This window comes from Protomyctophum parallelum (assembly GCF_964188405.1).
Source record: "Protomyctophum parallelum genome assembly, chromosome: 18".
Taxonomy (NCBI): domain Eukaryota; kingdom Metazoa; phylum Chordata; class Actinopteri; order Myctophiformes; family Myctophidae; genus Protomyctophum; species Protomyctophum parallelum.
Window position 1 is genome coordinate 18,313,932 of NC_139716.1, and position 26,516 is coordinate 18,340,447.

The following is a 26,516-nucleotide window of genomic DNA, read 5'->3' on the forward strand; positions in this document are numbered from 1 at the left end:
AAAATATGAAGCAAATTTTCAGAAGTTTGAGGGAAAAAAAAGAAAATGCTATTCTTGGGTGATATATAATAAGTTTGTGAAATAAGCAGTAGGTGGTGCTATTTTGCCAGTCAAGTGAGACGCATATTATTGGACATGTGTTTTACTTTTTGGTTCTTTAAGGCTATACAAAAATATTGTAGGTGATTGGGCTGCAAGTCCTCTAGCTGTATACAGGTTGTCTTTCCATCAGACTGTCTCTGGTAATAGTGGTCTATTCATGAACGACATGAAGTTGCAGACTTGTTTGAATTGGGTCGGACTTAGTATTCGCCAGTAGGTTATGCCACATTTTGCACCCACGTTTAACACAATCAGCGCCGGGAATTCTTTCAAAATAGAAGCTCGGGGTGCCGGGAAGATATGGCCACTTTTACTCTGTAATCATCATTGTGTATATTCCTGCTACATGTAGAGAGATTATTGTTGTATTGTGCTTTGGCAATGTAAACGTATGTTTTCTCATGCCAATAAAGCCCTTTGAATTGAATTGAATGAATGAATGAATGAATGAATGAATGAATACTCGGCCTTGGCTTGGGCAGAGTGTGATTCTTTAATTATAATGGGCTGAGACAGACAGACAGACAGGTCTTACTCCTTTCGGGGAGAAAACTCCCAGAGTTCCTCCGTCTTCTTTTATGGACACGCCCATTTCTGCTAAGAGATTCTCTCTGACAGAGAGACAGAGAGAGACATGGAGAGGGAGAGAGACATGGAGAGAGAGAGAGAGAGAGAGAGAGAGAGAGAGAGAGAGAGAAAGAGAGATTAATGACTGAAACAATTAATCCCAATCCTTGATTCCGATTGGCCGGTTCCCGTTTAGTGGAGGTGATGAATTTAGATCAGTTTATATCAATCACAGGTGTGTTGTATTTATGGATCTGTTTATAGTAACATTCCTGATGCCCCCCACAGACGTTCACAGCAGAGTCCTGCAACGGGTCGGACACCTGCGGATACCCCGTGGGTACCCGAGTTTGACGGGTGGGAACGGGCGGAAAATATACTTTTATAAGTTAACGGGTACGGGCGGAACGCAATGCAACGCGGGTGGGTGACCTTTTTTAATCAGTGGACCCGCACTGCGCGATGTTATAAACAGCAGCTGAGCTGGGGGTTTTCCTCAGCAGCGGAGACAAGTTAAATCCGTCACATGCCCAAGGAATCGTCAGTGATGTCACATCACTGCAGATTCCTTCATAATGGCGTTCTGTTTCTGCTGCTGTGCTTCCCCGTGCTACTTCCTTGTTGCATAGCAGTGACATCACGGCCGAATCCTTGCTTCCTTATCGTAGCATTTCATGTGTGGAGTTTATTTTTTTATCACCAAGCTGCAGCCTGTAGCCTATATTTTCGTTCGTGCTGATGAAACACCAAGGGATTTATTTATAATGCAAACATTCAACACAAGATGTAAAGCTAACCCAGGTAATGTTGGCCTAATGCGTCACTCTGTCTAAGTGTAAATAAAGTTAAAAAGACTAGCCTGATGAGTGATGACCGTGTTTGAAACAGCCTTGGATCATCAGGCTAATCTTTTTTTATCATCCTCTCCTTGTTGATATATTATGCCAATATGCCATTTAGGTCAAAATCATGATATAACTTTATGTTGTGATAATAAGCCGCAGTAGCCTGCCTCAGTCAACTACATGTCTTCCGTTCCGTGTGCAACACACTGCCACCACCGCCCACCACCACCACATGCGGTGTTGGATGAAATAAAGTCAATGATAGCTATCGGTGCCTGTGATACGAACGGGTAACGGGTCCATTTTTTGACGGGCGGGGCGGATCTGGTTTCGAGTTTTATATAAATCTCGGGTAACGGGCGGGTTGCGGAACTGATGATAGACGGGTGGGACGGGTGGGGGTATCGAAAATTGGACCCGTGCAGGACTCTGGTCCATAGACATCTTATCAATAAAACCTAATAAAACCGACACCATTCTTTTTATAAATATAAAAAGGTCTTGCTAAATTTCATTTTTGGAAATGACCGTTGCTAGGCAACATGTTGTATAACTTTCTTGTATAAGTTGTTCTTGTAGTGAATTATTATTATTATTAAGAACTGTTTTAATTGCGACGCGTCTATGATTTTCATTGTTTGCCATACAAAATTTGTAACCGTTTTAGAATAAAGCAATAAGCCTGAGGACTCAGGTTTACCGGGAATTTTATAATGGCTGAGAGGCGTAGTGAGACATGACGCGTAGCGGAGTGTCTCCCACCCTCTCAGCCATTATAAAATAACTGTATTTTTACTATTTTATAATGTCAGACAGACAGTCAGTCAGTCAGACAAGACAGTCTTACCTCTCCAGTCTGATAGATTCGGTCTTCCTTAGTTTTTCCTCCCACGTCACGTTCAACTCTGCAATGATCTTCTCTGTTTCCTGTGCTCACAGACACACACACACACACACACACACACAGACACAGACACAGACACAGACACACACACACACACACACACACACACACACACACACACACACACACACACACACACACACACACACACACACACACACACACACACACACACACACACACACACACAACTCAGTTATAATGCCAGTATCCATGTTAGTAACATTATTTGTTTTTTGGTTTAATCTTAGTCTTTAGATAAACACATCATTTAATCTTAGTCCCTTCTGAAATTGTCTAGTCTTAGACAACTAAATATCAAAAACCTTAGTCTTTTAGTCTTAGACAACACAATTAACACTGGTTAGTAAGTAATACACAGAGGCCACAGTTTTCTGGTGGGATGGTGACACCGATGTTTAAAATAACAATTTAGCCCATAGCAGATACCGATTTACCGTTTATTTAGTTTGTGTATTCCCCCCTTTTGTGCCACCAAGGAAACAAATACATCTTCCATGCAAGAAATAAATATTTAGAATCTACAGCTTGGTAGGCTGCAGATAACCAACAACACCAACGTAGCCAATGCGAAATGTATGCTTATCAAGCACAGATAAATATCGGCTACTGCCATCGGTTAATGTCAAATGTATTTGCCGATATCGATGTGTGGCAGATATATATAGATATATAGATATATCAGTGCATCCCTAGCTTTTAGTTTTGTGGGAGCAACAAGCAGCAGGGCTTGTTTGGGACAAGGATCTCAGAGAGTTGTTGTTGTACAGATTTACGAGAGGATTTGCTCACAAGCAGCTCAAAGACTATCGTCACTCAGTGTTTAAGCGGATGTACAAATTCCTGTTGGCTTTTTTTAATGTTTACTTTATATAACAGGTCTCATTCCTAAAAAATACTTGGAATTCTGTGAGGTACAGTGCTGCCTAAAAACCAAGTGGTTTTCAACCCTTTTCACATGAAGGTCCATTATTATTATTAGTCTGCATTTGAGCCACGGACCACCGTTTGATGACATTTAGCCTCTCAGACCGAAAACGAAAGGATATTTTTCGTATATTGTCGTTAAAGGTATATTCAGTGATTTCACTTAATTCAAATATCACTTATTTTTTTGTTTTGTTGTGATAATCCTCCCTACTATAGAGTGTGCTGACCATATAAGGAGTTCCTCCCTGTCCCCAGTTAACCCCTGGGGGTCAAAAAACCTTAGGTTTCGTTTTTTACTCTCTATCCTGATTGGACGAAAGGCTGGGTCCCACAGCCAAAAACGAAACCTAAGGTTTTTTGAGTGAAATCACTGAATATACCTTTAAGATAATATTTTGTCGACAATTCCATGCTGTATTGATGTTGGTACCGTTGGGAGATAACAATCTCCCAAGATAACAATCTCCCAACAGCTGATTGGTCAAAATAATTCTTCTACATTCTATAATTGCGTAGACTTCTTGTATATTGCACTTCTATTTGAAAATAGATGATCTACAAGCTCAATGCGACGCATTGTGAGCTTGTAGACGTGTGTGTGTGTGTGCGTGCGTGCGTGGTGTTACACCTACCATCAGCCTCTCTGCAGCCTCCTCCTTGCTGATTGGCTCCGTGTCGACAGGCTCCTCCCCTTCCTCTCCATCCTCCGTGATGTGGTCCGGGTCCGAGGGGGTTAAATCTGGACCTTTAGATTATATATGAGGGTTAAATCAGGGTTAAATCTAAACCCTAATATTTAGAGGGCAAACATAAGAATGAATGAATTAAGACATTCTGGGCGGGAACCCCTTTTTGGTGTTTTAAGCATTATGTTCTACTTTTGTTATTGAAAAATAGCAGATCTACAAGCTCGTAGGTCTGCTATTTTTGAAAAATTGTGAAAATGTGGCGCAAATTTGGAATATATATTCTTTCAGAGCGGACATGTTTAACTAAAATCTTTGGGGGGGGGGGGTCCCTGGAACAACATATTTTCAGATGTGGGTTGGCGGCCAATTACATATATTTTAAGGGGGTCCTTGACATGAAATATTTGAGAACCACTTGCATAGAAACAGGTTTTTTCAGGAAACTGTCAGGATTTGGAAGACATTTGTAGAATCGTCCTAATGGGTCTAAATGGGTTAAGACATTTGGCCCGCCCATATTAGTAATGAAGACATTTACTCACAGAGTAAGTTAGTAATGAAGACATTTACTCACAGAGTAAGTTAGTAATGAAGACATTTACTCACAGAGTAAGTTAGTAATGAAGACATTTACTCACAGAGTAAGTTAGTAATGAAGACATTTACTCACAGAGTAAGTTAGTAATGAAGACATTTACTCACAGAGTAAGTTAGTAATGAAGACATTTACTCACAGAGTAAGTTAGTAATTAAGACATTTACTCACAGAGTAAGTTAGTAATTAAGACATTTACTCACAGAGTAAGTTAGTAATGAAGACATTTACTCACAGAGTAAGTTAGTAATGAAGACATTTACTCACAGAGTAAGTTAGTAATGAAGACATTTACTCACAGAGTAAGTTAGTAATGAAGACATTTACTCACAGAGTAAGTTAGTAATTAAGACATTTACTCACAGAGTAAGTTAGTAATTAAGACATTTACTCACAGAGTAAGTTAGTAATTAAGACATTTACTCACAGAGTAAGTTGGGCGCCCGGGACACAGAGTGGGACACAGAGTGGGACACAGAGTGGGACACAGAGTGGGACACAGAGTGGTCGTCACCCGTGGGGGCGGGGCTATGAGAGACTCCGTTGGCTGTGATTGACAGCTGCTGTGACTCGGTGGAAGTCCCGCCCCCAACGTCACTTGAGCTGTTATTGTTGACTTCTAGAGAGAGAGAGAGAGAGAGAGAGAGAGAAAGAGAGAGAGATTGATATTTCCGTATTATTTTCATTATCGATTTAATTAACTCTTTATTTAATATAATACACAAACATGTTATAGTAGCTCAGAAAACAGCTTTGGTTGGCCTTCAAAGCCCAACAGAAATTGCTTCCAAGCTGCATTCAGAAACTGTTAAACAACTAGTTGACTAGTCGACTAGTAAACTAGTAAATATGACTAGAAGTAAATGCTCTTTACATTAAAGTCTCTCTCTTGTAGCAAAAACATCAAAGTGACTAAAATGAATTGGTGTGCCGAATTGGTGTGCCAACTAGTGCCGCACCATTCTTCTCAATTTGTCTAGTATTAATGAATTGTGCCCTGTGTGTGAAACAGTGTTGTGTAGAAGGTGTGTAATATTACCAGAGACCAGATTCTAGTACAAATGTCTTCTAAATCATGACAGTTTTCTGAAAAACCTTATGTTTCCATGTCGGTGGTGCTCAAACTATTTAATGTCAAGGACCCCAGAAAATTGGCCGCTGACCCCCATCTGAAAATATGTTGTTCTATAGGACCCTCCCCCTTCCCCCCACAGAAACAAAGATACAAGTTATAAACGTTCGCTGTGAAAGAATATATACTCAAAGATTTGCGCCACGTTTTTAAAAGTTAAAGTGACACAGATGCGTTCCAGGTCTCAGAGGGTAATACCTGTATCCAGTAGTTGTTGTAGTCCCTGGGAGAACAGAAGGTCTCTCAGTCTATTCACTTCTTCTTTCAGCTCTCGGATCAGTCTGGCGTTTGGATCTTCGTTGATCACCGCGTTGCAGCGGATCTGTTTGGCACGGTCTGCGTACCTACACACACACACACACACACACACACACACACACACGCACACACGTAAAATGAACATAAAGTGACTTGTCTTTTAGGTTTTTTTTGTTCTACTGGATCTGTTCTCTACCAGTCCCTCAAGTTTTCGTCAGTGAAAGTCAAAAACCTAGTCGAAAGACATATTTCGTCACAGTTTCAGTCAACAAAATGAGTTGGGTATTAGGTATTGATTACCTCAGGAGTACTGTCTGTCTGTCTGTCTGTCTGTCAATCTATTGCAGTATTGATTTCGTCGACTAAAACCAAGACGAAAAATGTCCGTCGACTACCTTTTTCCACTGACGAAAACTAAATGGAAACTAAATGAAAACTAAGCTATGATGACTAAAACCAAGACTAAGTATACTTAAGAAATACAAACTAGACTAAAATGTTAGGAAGGGACTAGTGGATAAGAAAACCAGTATAAGTAATTTTACACTATTGGTTTGAATGCTGAAAATAGCCGACCTACAAGCTCACAAAGTGTCGCAGCACGACGCGTTGTAGATCGGCTATTTTCAGCAAGTCATTACGACGGCATCAAGGCCCGCCAAAACACATTTTAGTCGACTAAATAAAAATGTAGATTTAATCCTACGATATTTAAACACTAAGACATTCCGGGTGACTAAAATGTGACTAAAACTAAATGAAAACTATTCAAGAGACTACGACTAAAACTAAAATAGAAATATGCTGCCAAAAACAACACTGATCTATTGATTACAGTAATAAAAATATTGATTACCTCAGAGTACTCAGTGTCTCCTCATAATTGATATCAGCTGGACTCAGAGCGGCAATCATCGCTGTACGAGAATTACCACCTGACACACACACACACACACACAGTTAACAACAATCAAAGTTTAACTTTGTTATTTAACTGGCTTATGGCCAGCCTAATTAATATGCTGTATATTTTCATTTTCAAGAACGGCTTCTATTGTATTATTATTTAGGTGGTGCAGTGGTAAATACTCTGAAGTTGTGGGTTTGAAAACACCGTGGTGCATCAATGGTTCAACCCTTTTCATATCAAGGTCCATTATGTATTCTGCATTTAAGCCACGGACCACTATTTGATGACATTTAGCCTATCAAAAACAACAATTATTCTACATTTCTCTAATTGTGTAGACTTCTTTTGAATTAGGTAGGGCTGCCAAACGATTCAAATTCAGTCGTCCCGGGGGCGGCACAGCAGTAGAGGTTACAAACGAGTGAGGACTGTATATATATGAATTCATCCTATCAGATTGAAAATGGCTGAAGTTCTCCTCCAAATCAACGAATCAAATGATTCCCGAGCCTGGCATGGCTTGCGGCTCACCGCTCCAAGATATGGATCAAATGCGGAGAACAAAATGCCACTACGGTAATGTGTGTGTGACAAATCGTACGACTTTGACTTCAAGTAGAACATTGGAAAACAGATGATTAAAAACATACCCAGGTTCTCTTTCAGTAGCCATGTGAGAACAGAGTCTCTGTAGGGAATGAAATCACTTCGACGCTTCCTTTTACTGCTCTGCTGTAGAGGAGAGGAGAGGAGAGGAGAGGAGAGGAGAGGAGAGGAGAGGAGAGGAGAGGAGAGGAGAGGAGAGGAGAGGAGAGGAGAGGAGAGGAGAGGAGAGGAGAGGAGAGGAGAGGAGAGGAGAGGAGAGGAGAGGAGAGGAGAGGAGAGGAGAGAGAAGTTCAGTATCATACTGTTATTATACTGTTATTATTGGAGGTAGACATTCCATTGTTTTGATATTAGCCTAATAACTACATTGTATATGAAGTATTATGTTGAATGTCTCCAACAGAACAAACTATTCTGTCTTTTGTCAGAGTAAATGCTGTCTGTCACTAATCAGCACCTCCAACCTGTCCGTCTGTCTGTCTGTCTGTCTGTCTGTCTGGAGGAACAGGTGTCAGCTAGACATGCAGAATGCTCCTGAAGTGTAAACATATTTAGTGTTTACACTAAACATGTACTGTAGTTGTCTACCATATCTTCCCTGTAGGTCTGATATGAACCTATTGTAGGCTACTTTACTAGTTATCTACTATTTATCATATTTTCTCTGTAGGGCTGATATGAACCTACTGTACTGTAGTGTAATCTTACCATCTCTGCCAGGGCTGATATGACTTTCCCCAGGGTGGTCAAAGACTTGTTGATGTTTGCTCCTTCCTACGCACGCACACGCACACACACACACACACACACACACACACACACACACAAAGGTTTAGTTCTAAATTTGCACTAAATTACCAGTAAGATGTTTAGCATAGCAGGTTTTCAATCATAATATTCATATCAAGGATCCCCACATTGATGGTGTTATTTGGCTGCAGAACCCTATGAATGTCTATGAATTGATCGCCTAGGGCCTAAGTGGAAACAAGACAGCAAGATAGAAATATATTCTGTGCCAGGGACCCCCCCGGGGACCCCCATAAGAAAACATTTGTCAATACGTGTCAACATGTTTGGAGATCTACATAGAATACTGATGAAAAAGAGGACTTTTGTATTGACTTTTGCTTCCGTTTGAAATGTACCCTATTCTACATACTGTGAAATTAAATGTTCAATCAATCAGTCAATCAATGTGGGGTTTAAGTGTTTAAAAAAAAAGTTATTTTTGCCGGGGACCCCTAGTGGACCCCCCAGGAACTACAACGCCCAGGACCCGCCCTCCCCCCCTCCCAGGAACTACAACGGGTGATTAAAAGGTCATGACCTCTCACCTTTAACCTGGTGCCTTTTGCCCCCGACGAGTCAGCACGTTCACTTCCTGCCAAGTCCACCAGACTGATCTTACTGACCTGAGAGACAGACAGACAGACAGGTGGTCAGACAGACGGGTGGTCAGACAGACGGGTGGTCAGACAGACAGGTGGTCAGACAGACAGACAGACAGACAGACAGACAGACGGACTCACCTTCTCGGTGTCCAACGAGGTCAGCTGATCTCGTCGTTTCTGCGTGAAGACGATGGTGAAGACCGCGTGAGAGCGACTGGACGTCTCGTTCATGTTTGTGGCCGCTACGGTTCTGAAAGAGTTAAAATATAAAAAAATATATTAATAATATGAATCTATGTATTCATGATGCCTGCTACAACCAATCAACGAAATAATCAATACTACTGTCCCAGCAGAACCAATGTTCAATCAATAACCAGATATTATACATGGACTATTTTAAACTGGTGTAAAAATAAAATCGTGTAAACCAGGGCTGGGCAACCTTGGGCACGGGTGCCAACATTGGCACAGTGAAGGTTGCCAAATGTCGTTGTGCCAATTATTTCCTCCCCACACACTATTCTATCAGAGATGTCAGATAAATGTAATATGCTAAAAATGGTATGGTTTTCATTAAATATTTCAACTTCCAACAACTTTACAGTGTTTTGGCAGAAAATTTGATTTTAGTTTTAATCATAGTCTCTTGAATAGTTTATTTAGTTTGTCACATTTTAGTCACCTGGAATGTTTGTGTTTAGTCTAGTTTTAGTCGACTAAATGACATAAGATTTTCACACATTTTAGTCGACTAAATTTAATCAACTGTAGAATTAGTTGACAAAAATGTGTTTTGGCGGGCCTTGATGCTGGCGTAATGATTGTTTTTACACTTAGCCGATCTTAGCCGATCTACGTCGCAACATTTTGGTTTTAAGATGTTGATATTCATTTTGTATTCATCCTTAGGACCACACACCTTGGAAAGCATGAGTCAAACAAACAAATTAACAAATTAAGTGTTTTTTGACTGAGCGGTCATATTTTGACAGCAGGAATAGCCTGTCATAATTTGACCCCCCAGTATTAGGATGTATTAGGATGTTGATATTCATTCATCAGACAACACACACAAGCTTGTAGATCAGCTATTTTCAGCAGGCAACCAAGTGTAAAATGACTTATATTGGATCTCTTGTCTCTAGTCCTTAACATTTTAGTCTAGTTTTATTTTTTACGAAATTGTCAGTATATTTAGTCATCATAGCTTAGTTTTTATTTAGTTTCCATTTAGTTTTTGTCCGTGGAAAAAGGTAGTCGACGAACATTTATCGTCTTAGTTTTAGTTGACGAAAACAACACTGCTGTAGGATATTTTTGGCAAAGAGAATGTTTACATTGGGAAAGCCCTGTTGCATTTATGAATGCCCCCAGTAGGAGGCGTCATCACAACAACAAACATTATAGGCATACTGTTTGTTGTTATGTGGATTGTGGGATTCGCTAGATACTTCACCGCTGCTTCACCCGATCACCAAATCACTCCGCTAGACCAGAGGGTCAGTGGGGTCCAGGGACCCCCATGGTTCCTTGAGGGGGTTCCAAATTAACCCTGTTACTCTGAGAGTGTAACACATGGAACCAAATGGACCCTTACAGGTCTGAAACTCTGAGTGTACAAATGTAACACTCTTTTACTCATAGATACAGTTTATCACTCAGCACTTAGATTTATCACTGGCGAAAGCTACAGCACTCACCATTGTACCCTCTATGACAGGGTAAGTTGGTCTTCCCTCTCTGAGAGGAGATCTAGGCACTGGCACCAGTTTGTTTTTAAAGCTATTGATGGGAAGTTACCACCCTTGCGTCACGCTGCTGCTAAACTGGAAAAGAAGTACTCGTCAGACCCGTTCAAGTGAACGGCTTACACTAGAGGTCCATCTGTACAGTCTGAACTGTCTTACACTAGAGGTCCATCTGTACAGTCTGAACACAATGCTTAAAACACCAAAAGGGGGTTCGATCCCGCCCAGAATGGGTTAAGCACACGTTATATGGAATGACCCTGAACTATCACCTAATAGGAAACATTAAGTTCCATCGGAACAGAATCAATGTGCATCCTGTCCCACAGTGATTCATTCTTGCCCGTCAGCTGATTTAAACCTCATTAAACTTCTGATTCCATCACTGACTCACCTCACCATGCCTCGGATTGTTTTTGTTTTCGTGGCATTCCCTGATGCCAACGTTACAATGAATGATGTGCAGAAGAAGGGATTAGACGCTGGAGCAGCCTTCCTTATTCAGGCAGTCACCATTAACATTTAAGTTCATTGTCACGTGCAGATAATGGTGATTGAATTGCGTTTCCTTACATTGAACATTGGGAACGTTACAATTTGTACTTCTGTTTTGCCTTTTAGGCTTCGTAATCACAAATTGCAACAGGGCAGATCATATGACCAGTGGCGTGCACAGACATTTAGAGGGGCAGGTGCTCAAGTGAAAAAAGGGCACCTTGTGCAGCGCATGGAACCGTCCGGTTGCCTTAATAGTGTGAGACTTATAGATTTTGGGGCCTAAATAATATATTAGAAGCTTTTTATCAAGAATTGATCAATGTCACCATGGTCCACATACTGTACAGTGTGCACTGTACAATGTGCCCTTGGGCACATTTGTCCAGAGGGGAAAGGGCAGGGGGTGCTCTATCGCCCCCTAGTGTCTATCTGTGCACGCCACTGGATATGACAAATAACTTAAAACAGAGTCCATGACTTGATTTTGACAATACATTTTGACTTTGTTTTAGCCATAGTCTTTTGAATGAAATTCTATTTAGTTTGACCCATATGTTAAGCCAACTCAAATGTTTTAGTGTCAGTCTAGTTTTAGTCGATTAAATATCGTACGATTTTAGTTCACTAAATGTATTTTGGTGGGTCTTGATGGCTGATTTTTAGTTTTATACACTTGGGTTTCATGCTGAAAATAGCCCATCTGCTCGCACAAAAGTATCCAAAGTAGCAGATCTACAAGCTTCAAATTGTACTACTCTGCCTCCACAATGTGGAATGTCCGTCTGTGCGTGTGTTGTTCCCGGCGTCCATTAGGTCTTGTGAATCCGGTGTGTGTGTGTGTGTGTGTGTGTGTGTGTGTGTGTGTGTGTGCGCGTGTACCGTGCTTTGTTCCCAGCGTCCATGAGGTCTTGTATATCTGTGAATCCGGTCACAGCCAGCTTGGACAGGTCCTCTACATAGGGACCCAGTATGGGGTGTTCTCTGACACGGAGTCCTGACCGGCACTGGACCGGATTCAACAGGTCCCTGACTCGCTCACAGTAGATCTCCATGTAGGATACCTAGAGAGAGAGAGAGATTGTATGCTATTGACAGACACAGATTTACAATGTCGGCATTTAGCAGACTCTCTTAGTCTAGATTTACAGTAGGCAAGAACAACACATCCTATCATCTGTCAAACAGTAGAATACCCAAAGGAAATCTATAATCTGTACATTGGCAGTATAAACACTATAGGATGCCAGATCAATAATGACCTGACATCTGTTTGCATAACATGACATATAAATTACATTTATCCATGTAATTAAGTAAGCCAGCCAATACACATACTATAGCAAGGCTTGACAGGTTATACTTGGTAGGTACGTATGTACGTACGTACAGAGAGACAGACAGACAGACAAGACAGGTACACGTCTCACCTCCACTGAGTATTGTAGATCAGGGTCTGTGTTCTCCACGGTCCTCTTAAACAGATCCTCACACATCTGGAGACACAGACAGACAGACAGACAGAAGTATTATTGTCTGGTTTTAAAAACGTCATGGTCCTCATGGTGGAGTATTAACATTATCAGGTTGTGTTACTAGAATCGTGCACACGGTCTGTGTTGTTGTTGAATATGGTGTGTCCGAGTGACTCTCACACACACACACACACACACACACACACACACACACACACACACACACACACACACACACACACACACACACACACACACACACACACACACACACACACACACACACACACACACACACACACACACACACACAGAACGAAGGCAGACCAGCGTTGTGTCTTTCTCTGGCCACTGACCGTGTTGTCGTTTTTTCTCCGTGAATAAGAGAGAGAGATAATCCAGGTGTGTCACTGAGCGAGAGAACTGCAAAATCTGAGTGTAGGAAAGCCGCATTGTGATTGGCCAGTAGTCGGTGTATATAGTCAGTGACGTATCACGGCCACAAAGCACAGGCGTGAACGGCACTTCCGCCATCCAGCGTGACGAATACGGATGGATGATTTGGCCACTTGAACTGGCGCACAAAGTTGTGCTCCATGTCGGCACAAATATGTGGGCGTGGAATTCTCCCAAATGTAATAATAGATGTGCAGTATTGAGGTGATAATGTGTCACTGAATGAATGTCATTCTAAAAGGGTTCTCAACCAGCGGTCCGAGGACCACCAGTGGTCCTTGAAGGGGGCTCCAGTTGATCCCCAGCTATAAATGATGGAGAGCTGGTAACCAAATGGACCCCCTTATTAGATCTTTAACTCTGATTTTACACACTCAAGAGTTAAATTATTGTTAAACATCTGGCATTACCAAAACCCCATACTATTTTAACCTCCATACCAAACCCCCATACTATTTTAACCTCCATACCAAACCCCCATACTATTTTAGTATGGGGGGGGGGATTTAACAGGGGAGGTGCCGCGCGCTCAAATACGGTGCATGTCAAACAAAGCACTGCGCAAGTGCGCATTCAGTGGCCTCTCCAATATGACACAGTCACAGTGCATGTATCATCTATATCAGAGGTTCCCAAACACCGGTGCCGGTCCGCGGGACACGTGGCACTGGTACGCAAGAGGGGAATTCTAAGTTTTGCGTCGTTTAAAAATGTCCAATCTTTGGTATCTTTAGCAGCAGCAGCTGTAGGCTATTTTGTGACGATCGCGTTAATGAAACCAAACGCTACACGCGGTTCCGGTACAGGATTATTATTTCATGTGAGTCATGTCAAAATGAAAAGATGATCCAGGTAAAGTAGTGGTATTGGCATGGCACACAGCGCAGCAGCAGCAGCAGCGCAGCAGCAGCGGCCCGAGAACACATTAAGAAATATAACATTATTATCCTCCTCCTCCTCCTCCTCCAACAACTCGATAACGTTCTCATTTTAGTTTGTTACTCATTTTCTGAGCCATGCAAATAAACAACAACCAGCACTGACCGGAGACGGAGAGGTTCATGTTCCCTGCGGCGCGCATAAAGCTTAGCCAGAAACAGACAGTCATTGCGTCAGCATGAATGTAGCCTCGGGAACCCAGACGTTATATTTCCAGCATGGAGGTGAGGGGGATATCGTTTTGGGGTAACGTTTGCGTGCTTCTATCTGTTACTTCACTGACACAGCGCAGTTCAAACAGACTTCAGCCAGTCTCAATAGTGGGACACCGCGTGCTGAGAGCCACATATGCAGCTGCATTTGGTTTTTAATTAAGGGCGCGTTCTGAATTCAATGCAAATTAGGCGAGTGCACTCCGGTGCATATGCACAAACAAAAAAGAAAGCTCAACTTTCGACTCGCGCTGCTGCGAGTCGACTCGTGATAATTTATCGATAAATCGATTTTTTGATGAATGCCCTAGTGCGTGCGTGCGTGCGTTACCTGTGGTATGATGCCTTCCTGACCAGCTTCCTGTTTGCCCATCATGGTGTAACTCTTTCCTCCCCCCGTCTGTCCGTATGCAAATATACACACGTTGTAACCTGCAACAAAACACACTCATTTACATCATTATGTAAAAAACTGCCCCGTTGCTGTTTTAGCTTCTAGGTGTATTATCCATTATTTTATCTCCTCAAGGCTGGACTATTGTTATGCCCTATAGAGCGTCGCAGTCCCTCCCCCTTTCAGAACGACGAGTGGCCCAGGAAATGAAATGCAATGCATTTCTCCCATAGGATTTTCTTTAAGTATTTATTTAAAGACGGTTACGCCGCGGACAAAGCCAACTCGGATCGTGACAAATCATGACAATGAACACAATGTTTTGGGCCGATCAAATAATTTATAAGAAGAAAAACAAAACAAATAGTGTTGTCTCCTGCCTTTATTATCTCATTATACCACATTATATATTATTATATATACTATGGATGCCCGTAAATATCAGACACAAAGGTGAGATGTTGAGACTTTGGAATAGACTTGTTAATATGTCCAATGACAGACTGACCAAAAAGATTTTTAACTGGGACATTTCTAATGGTTACCCCTGGGCTAATGAAGTAAAGTCTTTATTCTTTAAGAATAATTCATCATTTCTTTATTTAAATAGACTACGCTGTAATATTCATGAAATACAGAACTATATGTTCCTTGGGTATAAGGAGAGTTGGGCTGTTGATTTATGGTACAAACCTAAACTAAGAACATATCGTCTTATTAAAAAGAATTATGGCCCTGATCCTTATGTTACACAAAATATATCCAAAGGTCAGAGATCTTTTTGTGCACAGCTGCATTCTGGGACCTTACCATTAGCTTTAGAAACGGGTAGATTCATTGGTACTCCTGAGGAGGACAGAGTGTGTCTAGTGTGTGATTTGAAAGAAATTGAAAATGAAATTCATTTTTTGTTTTACTGCCCTTTATATGAAGAGTTAAGACATGTATTGTTTTGTAAGATGACAACCATCTGTGCTGGCTTTTTCTGGTTGGAGGACTATGAGAAGCTGGAGTTTTGTTTTGGGAGGGGTATTTTTGCTTTGGCAGACTTTTTATGCAAATCGTGGGAAATGAGGCAGAATGTTTTGTTTGTGTAAAAATGTTTCTTTTACACAATGCAATATTGAAGCAATGTTATGGTGTGTCCTGTAAGTCCATGTGGGCTGGGCGCCTTTGGTGCATGACACAGAAATAAAGAATCTATCTATCTATCTATCTATAGAATAACATATTTAAATATTAACTATTTTTCCCCAGGTCCGTATATATACGTACCCCAACGTATACTCCGTCTATATAATGGTCGATTCCTACGGAAGCTTTTAACGTTGGTCTGGTTCCTATAGCAACGCCCCACCGTTCCAACTATGGGATTGCAAATATATTCACAGTGCAAACCAGTGGAAGAGAGGATTTTCGTCCGACTCTAGAATTGCTGTCCTTGGTGGATTCTCTAGTAGAGTAAGTTGAACAAACAGTCAAAAAAGGACACACATCTATACCTATAGGCTGGATCAAAATGAAGTCATAAAGAAGAAATGAAAAATCTGCACACCAATTAAGGCTCCCAAAATATTTATACTTTTTATGCCATTCACATTTCTGATTAAATTTGTGCCTTTGTACTGCGACGCTGCCGCCATGTAAAAGCTTCTGACGAGAGGCAAAGAGTGTGTGCGTGTTCCAATGATACTAGAGTGTGTGTGTGTGGGGGGGAGAGATAGAGTTAAAATGTATTATAATTTATTTTTTTACCTTCGAAGGCGTGAAGTAACATTTCCTCTCCGATGTCTTTGTACACCTGCCTTTGACACGCAAAGCTGGGGTCTTCATTCTGGAATATACACAGTATGTATACATTAAAATACATGTTTATACATTAAATACATGTTTATACATTAAATACATATACATTATTGTTCATATCTATAGAAATATAAAGCTGGGGTCTTCATTCTGGAATATACACAGTATGTATACATTAAAATACATGTTTATACATTAAATACATGTTTATACATTAAATACATATACATTATTGTTCATATCTATAGAAATATAAAGCTGGGGTCTTCATTCTGGAATATACACAGTATGTATACATTAGATACATGTTTATACATTAAATACATGTTTATACATTAAATACATATACATTATTGTTCATATCTATAGAAATATAAAGCTGGGGTATTCATTCGAGAATACATATTTATACACATATATGATATATATATATATTATACACATATTTATACACATGCTAATATCTATTCTAGATGATGTACGTGTGTGTGTGTGTGTGTGTGTGTGTGTGTGTGTGTGTGTGTGTGTGTGTGTGTGTGTGTGTGTGTGTGTGTGTGTGTGTGTGTGTGTGTGTGTGTGTGTGTGTGTACGTACCGTTGTGTGTGACCAATAGGAGTAGTCGAAGGTGAAGTTCTTGGCTCCATCTTTGGGCTGTTTAGGATTGGTTATGCCTGAAATATCAAAAAACATTATTCATCACATTACAACACATCTGTTTAGGATTGGTTATGAAATATTAACATATTGGTGGCTGTGAACTGCCGTCATTATGCTTAGCACGACCTCAAATGAATTTGTTTTATTAAAGCTTAATTTTAATTACTTTTTTGTTTGTTTTGGTATTGCCAGCAATGTGTAGAACGCTCCCCAAGAAAAGTAGTCTCTGTGACACATCTAGGGGCCGCAATCTGCATTCAAAGATTTTCCTAGAAGCTTTGTCATTGGTCGATTTACCTGTCTGCTTCCTGATTGGTTAGTCATTGCGACCGGGTTTCTTTTCGACCAATGACAGAGCTTCTAGGAACATCATTGCATGCAGATTGTGGCCCCTAGATGTGTCACAGAGACTACATTATTTTTTAGAGCGTTCTACTCATTGCTGGCTGTCTGAATACAAATCAAATAAATAATAATAACATTTTGACATATTATTAGTTACTTAGCAGCTTTAAGCAGCTTTAAGCTCCCAACATTGTACTTTATTCCATTCCGAGCACTAAAAACCACTAATGACCGGGTGCACACGCGTGTGTTCCCGAGGCTGTTTCTGCCATGGGAGGTCTATGGACTTTATGGAAGCTTTATTATTATTTTTAATGCTCTTTAATCAAATCTTGTGATGTCGTGATTTTATTTTCTCAAGAATGTTCAAGATGGTTTTGAAAATAACAGATCCACATGCTCGCCACAAGCTTATAGATCTTGCCATACAGGTATATATAGGGTTGACGAGCCTCAGCCGATTGTGATAAAGAGTGGCCCAAACTGTGGCTTGGGACCCAGTTGTGGGTCACAGACCAACAGGGCTCTAAAAGTGTTCGGGAAACACAGACGGAATAACAACAAACACATTTAATCAGCAGCGTGTGACACACCCTGTGCGTGTGTGCGTGTGCGTGTGCGTGTGTGTGTGTGTGTGTGTGTATAAATATCAGCAGGCTTTGAGGTCACGTGACTGGCACCGCAGGCATGTTGGGGCGCGCGCGCGTGCACACACACACACACACACACACAGACACACACACACACACACACACACACACAGTATATTTATAGTGTGCTGTGCAACAGAGACTCCAGTTTTACATAAGTGCACTTCTAATCAGTCTAAATATGAATAATACACACGTTATTATACTACAAATTAGTGGTTGTGCAGACATCTTTGTCTCGAGTCAACGCTGTAAATAACCTTTTAATTAAAATGTACAATTTAGATATTTATTCAGATGCTCTTAACACATTCAGGACGGGAAACCCTTTTGGTGTTTGAAGCGTTATGTTATACTTTAGCTTTTGAAAAATAGCAGACCTACAAGCTCGTCTGCTATAAATGTGGCGCAAATCTATGAATATATATTTTTTCAGAGCGAAGGTTTTTTTTGTAGAATCAAGCTCAGGTCTGTGAGTAAGCAAGAACAATACATGGCAATACATCACATAGAAATAGTCATCTAGGATCAAGTACACGAAGACAGTAGAATATATAGTATACACTATAGAATTATGCTATATCTATAAACTAAATTAGCCTACATAAATCGAGCCTTTGCCTGTAAGGTCGTCGGGACTAGGGCAAGTAGCCTACTACGGGCTAAGATGGAGTCTGAAGAGGTGGGTTTTCAGACCACGGCGGAAGATTGGGAGTGAGTCTGCAGTTCTGACTGCAATGGGAAGTTCATTACATAGTTTTGGAGCCAGAAGGGGGAAAGAGTCTGGGACGTGTGTAAGCCACAACACCACCCACCTGATTTACATTGTTACTTTAACGCTACGTAAATATGTACATTATCCTCCTAAAGATACAGTAAGTCATGAGGAAACCTGGAGAAAATATTTGTGTTCGTTGGAGGATAGGAACAGACTGAAAACAATTTTTATACTTTATAATATTTGTGTTCGTTGGAGGATAGGAACAGACTGAAAACAACTTTTATACTTTATAATATTTGTGTTCGTTGGAGGATAGGAACAGACTGAAAACAACTTTTATACTTTTACACCAACTGACTTTGGGCTTGTTTTTTCCCCCCAGAGTTGCGGGAAAAAATGACGAGTAGCAGGTTGCGTTTTTTTGGGAATAAAGAAATAACGTGAATTTATTTGATGTACATACTATCATTCATCGGTGTGTGTGTGTGTGTGTGTGTGTGTGTGTGTGTGTGTGTGTGTGACTGTGTGTGTGTGAGAGAGAGAGAGAGAGAGAGAGAGAGAGCAAGTGTAAAGTACATTCCAGAAATAGCATAGAGACACGTGTCAAACCCATGAACCTGTGTGTGTGTGTGTGTGTGTGTGTGTGTGTGTGTGTGTGTGTGTGCGCGTCCTGGGCCTCCTCTAGCTCTGGTCCATAGCCTTGAGAACGTCTCCTTAAGACTGGCTTATAACTGGGGTTTTTTTCCAACGACGCCCCCCGCAGAATTATCTGTATTTGGCCGCCGACCCCCATCTGAAAGTGTGTTGTTCCAGGGACCCCCCAGAATCTAATATCCGAGTTCAAATCGTTCGCTCCGAAAGAATATATATTCAAAGATTTGCGCCACATTTTCACAAAAAAAGAAAAAGGAGATCTACAAGCTAATAGAGTGCCGCGCTATGAGCTTGTAGATCTGCTATCTTTCAATAGCTAAAGTACAACATAATGCTTAAAACACCAAAAGAGGTTCCCGTACAGAATGAGTTAATAGAGCAGGGGTTCCCCAAACTGTGGTGTGTGCATCAACTCACGACGTCATGCACCAGCGAGCAATCCAATATAAATAATAATAATCAGCCTATACTACAGTCTGCGGTGGCCACCAGTCACCAGATGAATTGTATTGGTGCGGAGAGGAGGGCCAAGCTTGAATAGGTTAATTGCGGACCTACAGAGAAACTGTGGATAATGCGTGACGTGGCGTATAGGCTACGTGTGCATACAGTAGGCTACCTCATAGCCACGTGAAACTATATTCTTGTGCGTGAAGTTAGTCTGACAGCTACAGTACACCAGCGCACGCCACATGGATGTGAGAATCATGCATTTCCTCGTCCTATACGACGTGTTCATTGAGATTAAACATGACGAAACATGACTGTCATATTGTTTCAGAGATGATGAGTCAAGACATTATAAATAATGTTTTGTCAAAGGATAGCTTGTAGACATGCCGTATTTTGCTTTCCGTTTCATGATCATGGTCATGGATGGGGCGGGGGGAGAGAGAGAGAGAGAGAGAGAGAGAGATGACGATCCCTCGATTGAACATATAATCGGACATATAATCGAACATATAGGGGGTTGTGATGTGCACCCACACACAGTGTAGCAGCCTCTCCACTCGAGTGGAAATCAATGAATGTCATGTTCTCGTTTGTGTATACTTCGACTTCTAATAGCTAGTAGATCCTATAATTCTCTGTGTGCGCACTTTCCAAGCCTGCACGGCCACGTGCTCAATTAAGAAAGATTGAATGCAGATGCGCTCATGGCGCTGATGACAGCCAGGTTCAGAACAACTCGGCACAAATTAAATTTGCACAACATACACAACTGTTACATCAAACAACTGTGCATACAAAGTTCCCAACTTGCATCGTTCCCAAGTAGGCCGGTGGCATCATCAGGTTCAAAGCGGATCAAAGCGGTCTATAATCTATAATCTAATAATATAATGTATGTACGATCTGTTGACCACTAGATATGACAGACCAGTTGAGGAAGATGATTCTTCGTGAGCGTTTTAAGGGTTAAATGCCTTGCTCAGAGGCACTATAAGACCCTTCCTACTACTGGGCGGGCAGGGAGTTGAACCCTTTGAAACCTTTATGACCCCCAGATGGCCTCTGGCCTTTATGACCCGACCTCCCTCTGTGTGTGTGCGTGTTATATTTAGGACGACCGTTGAGACGATTCTACTCTATGGATCCGAGACATGGACACTTTCAAAACAATTAGAGATACTGTTCGATGGCACTTAACACCCGCCTTCTAATGAGAGCGCAAAATCTGTCTTGGAAGAGCCACCCATCGACGAATCTAATATACGGCAACCTTCCCGTATTTCTTCACTAGTCTGATCCAGAAGAACAGTTTGCCGGCCACTGCTACAGAGCTGACAATGAGGTTACATCTCCCCTTCCTCTCTGGAATCCTGCCTCAAAGCAGACCAGAGGTCACTAGAGATGATGTCATCGCTAGGGACACACAAGCAGCAGGAACTGGGGATGGCAATGAAGGACCGGGAAGTCTGGCGTGGCATTGTGGAATCTCGACCCCGGTCGAAAAATTATGATGTGTGTGTGTGTGTGTGTGTGGTGCACATAGACATACATGTGGTGTTTCCCTGCATGCTGATCACACAGCCTGCGTTGCGCGTCGTCTCTCTGGAGTTGAACGGTCTCACCCGCACCGCCACCTTGACCGACGCCCCCGACATGGCTTAGCCCCGCCCCAACACACCTGCAACACACACACACACACAGCCAATAGGAACGCACCAGTGAGTGAGTCGATCAGCATGTCAGCCCAATCAAAAGACAGGCAGACATGTTGTTATTAATAATAGCAGACAGACAATTTACAATGTATCAGATGCTCTTAATCCAGAGTACAGTAAGCAAGAACAACACCATGGGAATACATCAAATACATAGAAATAGTCATCAAGGATCATAACCAAGAACATATCATCAGTCTAACAGTAGAATTAGAATATATATAAACATAGTAATCTAGGATCAAAACTAAGCTAAGACCCTAGCATCAATCGAACAGTAGAATATCTGTACAATGTACAATCTACATCAAATGCTATCTAAATTACATAAATTGAGCCTTATTTGTATACGCCTGTAAGGTGGTCGAGGCAAGGACAAGTGACACAGACACAGACACAGACAGACAGTACAGTTGATCATATCAGTTATTGATCAGTTATCAGCTGGCTGAGAACAGTAACATTGATTAACATCGATTACACCTAGTAGGGGTGAGAACCATAATCACTACTACATTTAATTCATGGTGAAATTGTTCAATTTTGCGGGTCATTTCTCTAAATGATATGATCCAAATACAATACATAATAAAAAAGGTATATAAATGTGATAAACAAGAAAAAACTAAAAACTTTTTTCTTTTCCAACTTTCGATTATGTTATCTATTGTGGAGGAGGGGTTAGCGTGCACCTATTGAAATAGTCAATGAAGGGTTGCCAAGTCTGGTAAAATCTATCTTCACTCCCTCTCAATTCGAACTTTACATCTTTCATAAGTGTAGTGTGAGTCGGAACCTGTGCTTGCTTCCAATTCAACAGTGGGGTCCCTGGAACAACATATTTTCAGATGGCCAAATACAGTTAATTCTGGGGGTCCTTGACATGAAAAAGGTTGAGCACCACTGACAGAAATTAACATGGGTTTTTCAGAAAGATTATTTAGAAGCCTTTTTTTTTATCGACTTCAGTCCAAAATGGGTTAAGAACATGATAGACAGAGAGAGAGAGAGAGAGAGAGAGAGAGAGAGAGAGAGAGAGGAACACGTTTAGTAAGCTATAGTTGCAAGTTGCAACACATTTATTTTATTCTCTGGCATTTTGATCGGTTTTATTTGACTCTTGCAACGTTGAACTTGAGTGTATGTTTTCTCGTGCCAATAAAGCTCCTTTTGATTTGAATTGAGACAGACAGACAGACAGACAGACAGACAGACATACAGACAGACACCCAGAAAACCTGCTCTGTAATTTAGGCATCAATGTCCTGTAATAAAGACTGACACTGATTCCAGCTCGCTCTCTCTCGCACACATACGCACGCAAGAACGCATTGAACGCACGCACGTATGCGTGAAGACAGTGCATTACTAATGTTAATAATAAACATAACGTCTTCAGTGATAATCTTACTGTTGTAATAAAATGGTTCTGATGACACGCACACACACACACACACACACAATGTCTATTTTTATGGCATTGTTGTCCCTAAGGCCTTTGTCTGGGCGTGTGTGAGAGAGAGAGAGAGAGAGAGAGAGAGAGAGAGAGAGAGAGAGAGAGAGAACATTCCAGAGACATAGGGGCAGAAACTCTTACGTCACCCAGCAGGCATTCACACAAATGCGCGCACACAGAATAACCTGTTGAATACACATTTACTGTACTCTCTCTCCCTGTGTGTGTGTGTGTGTGTGTGTGTGTGCGTGTGTGTACGCGCGTGCTAACGGGTTATTTAAACAGCTGGTTTGCAAACAAAGTTCTGTTAAAACTAGAAGAACCCGTTGTAGAGATAGAGACAGTGAACACACACTTCCCTGCGACACAGGTGGCTCCAATGAACTGCAGCGGCCAATGAGGTCACTCCAATGAACTGCAGCGGCCAATGAGGTCGCTCCAATGAACTGCAGTGGCCAATGAGGTCGCTCCAATGAATGAACTGCAGCGGCCAATGAGGTTGTTCCAATAAACTGCAGCGGCCAATGAGGTCACTCCAACAAATGAACTGCAGCGGCCAATGAGGTCGCTCCAATGAGGTCGAGCACGGAAGTATTATTTTCTACAGGCAGGTGTTCAGGTGAATTTCACCCATGTTTAGTGATAGAGGGTAAAAAAACAACATCCCATACTCCCACAATGGGCAGCTGATATCACTGGACAATTCTCACATGTCCCAGGAATAGGTGGACCAAAGGAGAAGTTCCCAGCTCCATTATTGTTTTTTTTTTTTAGGAATAGGCAGTAGACCCTCCTATGCCCAGCTTTGTGCATTTGTGTGTACCACATTTGTGATGATTTGATTGGCTGAGCACTGAATTTGATGATGATGTATGACAAGATCGCCCCTCTCTTCATAATTTAATTTAAATAATACCCACAATTATCACCAACTTTGGCCCCCTATGATCTGTTTTTTCAGTGTTTCTTTTATTAAAACTTAGCCCGCTAGCATTTATTGAAAAATTAGGATCTAATTCACGGCAGCATTTTTCCCAGTTGAGCTCTTATTTTGAAAAGCCACATTTCCAGACTTCCGGAAGTGAGCTTAAACTAGGAAGTAGAACAGGTCCTGGACAGGCCTTGTTTACAAGATGGGTCTATGCCGGGGATTGAAAGAAACAGATAGATTATTATGGTGCCGATGATCTAAGATGGGCGACCCAGTCTTGTGACAACAACAGCTAGCTACCCGATGGTAAATTAAAATGGTGCATTTATATAGCGCCTTTATCCAAGGCGCTTTACATAGATTGTGCATTACATTCACCCACACATTCATACACCGATGGTGACAGAAGCCATGCAAGGTACCAAACGGCACATCAGGAGCAATTTGGGGTTCAGTGTCTTGCCCAAGGACACTTCGATATGTAGACAGGAGGAGCCGGGATTCGAACCGCCGACCCACGGATCATTGGACGACCTGCTCTACCTCCCGAGCCACAGTCGCCCGATGCTAACGTAAGTAGCATTATGGCTTGATCGATCGAAAGCTGTATAAAAGCGCAATTGCCTTTGATCTACGGCAATGGCGTTAAGCGTAGTATCAAAAATAGGCTTTAATTGACCTAGATCTACGGCAATGGCGGGGGGTGATCACAATGTATGCCAAACCCGGAACCCTGTCTTCTTCTCTGCCTTTTCGTGCATTCTGTTCATGACAATTTGAAGTACTCTAATGTAATATTTCAACATGGAATTTAAATTTTGATGAGAAACAAGTTTTAAGGAATTTTATTATACAGGGTAAAATATACCCGGGTGTAGTGATGGTGTGATAAAATAAGGTTTAGTGTTCTAGGGTTAAAAGGTAAACAACATATCTTTGAGTTTCACACGCGCACACGCACATTGATGTCTGTCTGTCTGTCTGTCTGTCTGTCTGTCTGTCGGCCGTCCGCCCGCACACACGTATGTGATGTACAGAGATGGTTTGTCACATGTTGTAGAGAGACTGCAGGCTACACACACGTAAGCACACACACACACACACACACACACGCACACACACATTAGAGAACAAGACAGAGAACGTAGAGAAAATAGGGGAGAGAGAGAGAGAGAGAGAGAGAGAGAGAGAGACACATAAGGTGCTTTTCCATCAAGCCTTTGCAAAAATAGGAAGCAGACATTCATTGATTCGAAAAAAAGAAAAACTAATTTTTCCCTGTTTAAATCCACTGATAAAATGTGAATCCTGGGGAGAAATGAAATAAGTCCATGAAATAAGTAGTAGCAGGTGACGCTATTTTGCCAGTAAAGTGAGACGCATATTATTTTACATTTATTTGACCTTTTGACTTTTTCAGGCTATACAAAATTATAATACACGGACTGCCTGGTTGGGCTGCAAGTCCTCTACGGCTGTCCTGTCTTTCAATCAGGCTGTGTGTAAAATAAATAAAGTGTGTTGTGTAGTGTTGTTTTTGGCAGCAAATTTAGATTTGCCATTTGTCATTCAATAGTTTTCATTTAGTTTCAGTCACATTTTAGTCACCTGGAATGTTTTAGTGTTAGTCTAGTTTTATGTTGGCGGGCCTCGTAATGAAAATAGCCGATCTACAAGCTTGTAGATCGGCTATTTTCAGCATGCAACCAAGTCTAGTTTAGTGTAGTTTATATTTGTTGACGAAATTGTCAGTATATTTAGATGCAAAAGGGGCGGGGAGGTTGGGATTCTTGCATATTTAATTTGCTGCGGTTTGCCTTCACACTGCGCTGTCATCCGCAGCAATTGGAAACGCAGCAGGGGGGACCTTCATCAATGTGTTCCATTCATAAACTAGCCTACACAGTGAAATCTATGGTGTTAAAATTATACTCATAACGTGCATGTGTCGTGCTGTCGGGGACTGGACCTATCTCTCTCTCTCTGCTCTCTCAGCCACGCACTGTTCTTTTGGGCATGGAGGCACAGCGCTGAGCGCACTGAGAACAGACAGCAGCACAAAGTGTTTATCGAGATGAAAGTCCCTACTCCCCAGTCCCACACAGTGACAGCACTCCATGTTTACACACAGACAGACAGACAGACAGACAGACAGACAGAATATTCTGTAGGCTACACTGCAGTGTTTTTATGCGTTTCCTTAAGCAATTAATTAATTATTAAATGTAGCCCCTCATTTCGACCAGGACGAATCGACCATGTCTATCCACGGTAACAGGACATCTTTGCGCTGCGTAAAATATGCCTTCTCCGTCTCCAACTGTGTTTAGCTCCTCACCTGCCACATTGTTTGCTTAATTTCCTTTATTTGCTGCGGATTGCATTCACACCTGCACCGAATCAAGTGTGATTGGAAGCGAAGCGAAACCCCCCATTTTTGGTCGGAGTAGAAT

The 26,516-nt window shown here is 41.5% G+C and overlaps 1 protein-coding gene across 3 annotated transcripts in view; it reads right to left on the reverse strand.

Annotated features, from left to right (window-relative positions):
* Positions 1 to 26,516, reverse strand: part of LOC310875668 (kinesin-like protein KIF1C) — a 62,019-nt gene that overhangs the window by 26,230 nt on the left and 9,273 nt on the right. For 2 of the 3 annotated variants that reach the window (XM_083788974.1, XM_083788973.1), the window contains exons 2-17: positions 21,511 to 21,639; positions 17,076 to 17,152; positions 16,431 to 16,509; positions 14,613 to 14,713; positions 12,630 to 12,695; positions 12,082 to 12,263; positions 9,092 to 9,203; positions 8,897 to 8,974; positions 8,268 to 8,333; positions 7,604 to 7,685; positions 6,900 to 6,978; positions 5,984 to 6,129; positions 5,081 to 5,272; positions 4,002 to 4,114; positions 2,362 to 2,441; positions 638 to 713 (exon numbers count right to left, since the gene is read on the reverse strand). In XM_083788974.1, coding sequence (XP_083645100.1) covers positions 638 to 713; positions 2,362 to 2,441; positions 4,002 to 4,114; positions 5,081 to 5,272; positions 5,984 to 6,129; positions 6,900 to 6,978; positions 7,604 to 7,685; positions 8,268 to 8,333; positions 8,897 to 8,974; positions 9,092 to 9,203; positions 12,082 to 12,263; positions 12,630 to 12,695; positions 14,613 to 14,713; positions 16,431 to 16,509; positions 17,076 to 17,152; positions 21,511 to 21,616 — 1,635 coding nt within the window. In that variant the 5' untranslated portion in view covers positions 21,617 to 21,639. The remainder of the gene's footprint in view (positions 1 to 637; positions 714 to 2,361; positions 2,442 to 4,001; positions 4,115 to 5,080; positions 5,273 to 5,983; positions 6,130 to 6,899; positions 6,979 to 7,603; positions 7,686 to 8,267; positions 8,334 to 8,896; positions 8,975 to 9,091; positions 9,204 to 12,081; positions 12,264 to 12,629; positions 12,696 to 14,612; positions 14,714 to 16,430; positions 16,510 to 17,075; positions 17,153 to 21,510; positions 21,640 to 26,516) is intronic. The other variant, XM_083788975.1, reaches the window with a different exon arrangement.